General features: G+C 45.9%; 1 protein-coding gene across 4 annotated transcripts in view; it reads right to left on the reverse strand.

The window, feature by feature from the left end:
• The window catches only part of BICDL1 (BICD family like cargo adaptor 1), a 96,200-nt gene that overhangs the window by 10,691 nt on the left and 80,639 nt on the right, over positions 1-4,870 (reverse strand). For all 4 annotated transcript variants that reach the window (XR_002773432.1, XR_002773431.1, XM_003789924.1 and 1 more), the window contains one exon: positions 802-938. Coding sequence is in view for 2 of the 4 variants with exons in the window: in XM_003789924.1 (XP_003789972.1) it covers positions 802-938 (137 nt within the window). In the remaining 2 variants the exon portion in view is untranslated. The remainder of the gene's footprint in view (positions 1-801; positions 939-4,870) is intronic.

The following is a 4,870-nucleotide window of genomic DNA, read 5'->3' on the forward strand; positions in this document are numbered from 1 at the left end:
CAAAGTGTTTATGGATGAGATGACACTACATCATATGATGTGTTTTAACATAATCCAGAGGGGAGGTGGAGGAAGTGGGAGGGGATATAGATGAAATAACTGATCATATATGTTGATTAGTGCTGAGGCTGAAGGTAGGTAGAAAGGGATTCATTTCCTATTTTTTTCATATGCTTAGAAATGTCCATAACATAAAAGCAATGAAAACCAAAAAACTAGAACTAAAAAAAATATGAGGTAGATATATACAACAAAATTAGAAAGCTCTCTTTAAGTAGGAAAAAAGACACATCCTGTTGATGTTAAAAAACCATGCAACTACTGGCTGGTTTGGTGCTTGTAGCTAAGCGGCTAGAGAGTCAGCCATATACACCAGAGCTGGTGGGTTCAAACCCAGCCTGGGCCTGCCAAACAACTAAAACAAAAAAATAGCTGAGCATTGTGGCAGGCACCTGTAGTCCCAGTTACTTGGAAGGCTGAGGCAAGAGAATCACGTAAGCCCAAGAGTTTGAGGTTGCTGTGAGCTGTGACTCCATAGCACTCTACCAAGAGTGACATAGTGAGGCTCCGTCTCAAAAAAGATAAAAATCATGCAACTACTATCTGTATATACACCTATTTATGCAGAAAATGCACACCTAACTGTCAATAGTGGTATCCATCTGGAGATGAATAGGATTGGGGGTGTGAGTGGGTAGCAGGGAAACTCTTTCACCTTTATATTTTCTAAATCATTTAATTTTTTAAATTCAGTATATATCAATTTTGTTTTAAAAATAAAATCAAGCCATCCCTGCTCACTTTGCAATGGCCTCATCCCGGTCCCTGATGGCCTTCTGAAGCTGCTCTTTGTCCTTTGGCTCCTTGTCCTCAGATGTCACTCTGAGTCGGTCTCTCTCTTCTTTGAGTGCAGTCATCTCCACACTCAGCAGCGTTACCTAACAGGAGACCAAAGAGGGAGAGAAATGATGATACATGTATTGCTGCTATTGGCCTGAGATGGTTTCCCTTCCAAGAAGGAAACAGAAAAACCCCAGGCAGGCACAGGGTACACATGCGGAGTGCAGGCTGGAGTGTTCACGGCTGTCTGATCTGAGGTCCTATCTCTCACGAAGAAAGGACATCACATGCTAAGCTTAAGTTCAGTGGCAAGGGGGCTGGAGGAAGTTCAGCCCTGGACCTACAACCATGGGCTAGATTCCTTTTGTACTCAGTATACCATACATACCACCTCTTTCATCTCCAGGCATTCCAGGTAACTAAAGAAAAAAAGCCATAAATGCATCTGGACTCTGAAACACTTTTAGGGGTAGGAACTCCAGTTTTGTTTCTAGCCTTATTTACTCAGTGTGAACACTACTATCAATAGGGCCCTGGATAGGTTCACAACCTAAGTAAGCCCTGGCTCCCATCTCTGTAGCACCTGGCTCAGCTCCCCAGATCAAAGCCTCAGGGAATTTAGATACCTTAACAAAGTTATCATCTTATACTTCCTCAGTGAAGGTCACCAAGGCCTACTCAGGCAGTCCTTCATGCTTGACCTGGAGTCAATCCTTTTTGATGAAGCTCCCTCCTAGTGGCTTCATCAGTGACCACACCTTATGCTACTCCATAGTATGGTAGCCCTGTGTATACCAAGATCATGGTGGTGGCAAGAACTGTGTCATATCGATCTATGCATCCCAGAGCCTGAATGGGTATAGTGCTTAATCCTAAAGTACTTGCACAAAATACAGTGCACAATTAACGTTTTTTGGCTAGTCATTATCCAAAATCTCTTCCTATTTTGGGAGCAGCTGAACTAAGGAAGCCAATAGGACAAAGACATTTCCTTTCCTAAGCAGCCTGGGCACAGGTAAGCGACCTCAACTTTTGAGTCACACCCCTCCCACCTGGCATTGAAGCTTCTGAGGGAGTACAGCAAAGCGGACCAGCAAATTATTTACAATAGCAGCAGACTGTTTCTGTTGTTCCCTTCCCATGGAACAATTTCATTTTGGAGCTGAGTTTCCTGCTTTCCTTGATTCTTGTAATATTTAATTCTAATACATTTTCTTTCTGCTTAAATCAAGCAGAGAAAATTTCTGCAGTTTGCAAGCAGAAACCCTGTCTAGAGAGCTTTCGATAAATATATGTTGAAAATAGAAGGGTGGGGAAGAACCTTTTCTCAGCTGATAGGATCAGACATGAGTTAGGAAACCTGATCCTGCCCTTCCCTAAGGGAGGATCCATCCATACAGGTCTTGTATGCCTTCCTCCCACAAAGGCACAGATGCCACTTTTCAGTATACTCCTCTGCTCTTGAAGCCCCAGGCCTAATTTTCAGTGGAACTGAGCACAGGCCACAGGACTAAGGCTAAGATCAAGCTTCCCTGGAGATAGTTTAGAGGCTCCCCAGGCTGAGGCAGGAGACCCGGGGCAGTAGCTGCTCTGGAAGAATTTAGAGGACACCCAACAATGAGGAAGGATAGAAGGACAATTTGTTGCTATTATGAGCAGTGGATTTTGTACTCTTTAGAGTCTGGTAGGGAACATTAGGGCCTGATGCTTGTGTTAGAACAGCTCAAAGCAACTGCTTTCCCAGTGGGGGACAATTGGGTGAGCTGGATCCAAAACCTAAGGGAAGAACAGGGTGGAGCACCCATAGGAGCAGCCGTGGCACATACACCTGCACGTCCCAGTCCCTAAGGCAGACAAGGCACCATGCAAGAAGCAGGCCTCATCCTATTTACTAGCAGGTTCTGCAGCTGGTTCAAGAGCCAAAAAGCACCCAGCAGAGACAGCCAGACCTCCATAGGCCAAATGAGCCCTGACATGTCCTTGGACCAGCTATGGGCCAGTCAGGTATTCTGTCAGCTGAGTGAGGGATAGGTAAAACTACATGCTAGGCAAGAAAAGCCAGCATGTAATGTGCTCCCAATGAAACTCCAGAAGAACTTACTTACTTTGGCCTGGAAAACTTGGCCAAGCTAGAGCCCACCAACCATGTGGCTTAGGAGAGGTGACGAGGGACTTACCTTCTGAGCCACACATAACAAGCAGGTATAAAAATAATTATTCCCCACTACTAAGCTGTAAATATCAAATGAAATAAATAACATCAAGGGCCCACTGCAGTGCCTGGGCACATGGTTGTAAACTCCACTTTCTTCTCCTATCTCCAAGTTGGGACCTAATTGCTGACAACTGTCACGAGAAGACCCAGATCTGGAAAGCCTGGGAGGGCATATGTCACTGCCCTTTTATATCCTATCTTTAGTTTTGCTACAGCAAAGGTGATGAGAGGGAAACCAGAGGGAAGGAGTCTGGATGGCCACCAACTTGAGGCTTCCCATCACTCGATAAGGAGAACCTACCCAGAACCCAGAAGGGGTGTCCCATTTTTAAGTCACGCTTCAGGAATAGCAATCCAAGTCATGCAAGGGTGGGTGGGCTGGGAGAAGGTAGATAAATTGGGAAGTAGTGGCTTCATACAGCCAGGGTATGAAAGGCTGTGGGTCTGAAATAGCACAGGGTCTAGGAGGCTGGAGGAGAGGGGACATGGTGAGAGGTTCCAGAGCAGCCACACAGATTTGATTGTGAAGCACTAACATGCTCCCAGTCCTGCTCTCCCATGTTTTCATGCCCTTTCTGGAATAAATGCCATTTACTCTAGTTGAGCATGCAGGATCCAAACAACAGAACTGGGACTATGTTTCTTACTGAGCCTTCTAAAACTTGAGTCACTGGCCTGAGAATCGGCTGAACAGCTGCCTCAGATAACTAGTTTTTGTATTCTACACACAAATCATCAAAGATCCTCCCTGCCTCCTAGCACGTGCCTTATGTTCACCAGAAGTGAAGAGTGGGCCACATGGGCTGTGGGGAATGAGGGAGGGGACAATTCCTTGCCATGGGCAGGAAAGGCATGACAGAGTGAAAGGGACTTGTGTTCTCAAAGCACAATAATGGGTACAGACCAGTCTTCAGGTCTAGCTATGAATTCTGCCTCAGATAATTATCAGTCAAATTAAACCTCTCTATTTAAAAATTTGGGTAGGCTTTTGCAAGAGTCAGTGCTGCTCCCCACCTCTGACCTGTGGTCTACTTTCCAGGACAGAAAAGAGCACCCTCAAGTAGGATGGCAGCAGACTCAGAGGCTGGGTCACCTACCAGATAAAAGGTGGCACCCAGTCCAGGAGATCTGCTAGAACCTTGGTCCCACCTAACTTTGTCTGGGCCTGTCCCCAAAATGCTCCAGAGATGGTTTTGACTGTCTTTATGACACTGTGAAGTCTTGGAGTATAGGGACCCTGCATATCTACCTTGGGCTTCTCAAGGTTTAGCCAGTGCCAGGCATACAGTGGGTGTCAGCAGACACTGAATTAAGCTTGCATGAAGAACATCATGCCCACTGTAATGGCCATAGTTTCTATAGTCATTCTATTTTTCTTTCTTTTTTTTTTTTTGAGAAAGAGCCTCAAGCTGTTGTCCTAGGTAGAGTGCCATGCCATCGCAGCTCACAGCAACCTCTAACTCTTGGGCTTAAGTGATTCTCCTGCCTCTGCCTCCCAAGAACCTGGGATGGGACTACAGGCACCCGTCACAACGCCCGGCTATTTTTTGGTTGTAATTGTCATTGTTGTTTGGCAGGCCCAGGCTGGATTCCAAACTGCCAGCTCTGTTGTATGTGGCTGGCGCCTTAGCCTCCACAGTCATTCTTGAACTCAGTCTGCTTCCCATCCACTTCCTCAGGATGTCAGTGTTACTACCATGGGCAGTTCTGATAGGTGCAACGTGGCTGAGTTTTCAGCTTTGAGCATTTGGGAAGAGACGACCTACAAGAGAAGCCCAATTCTCTACCCATGTGGAATGTGGGTGCAACCATCTG

The sequence above is a fragment of the Otolemur garnettii genome, unplaced genomic scaffold (assembly GCF_000181295.1).
Source record: "Otolemur garnettii isolate 467f Iridium unplaced genomic scaffold, OtoGar3 scaffold00038, whole genome shotgun sequence".
Lineage (NCBI taxonomy): Eukaryota > Metazoa > Chordata > Mammalia > Primates > Galagidae > Otolemur > Otolemur garnettii.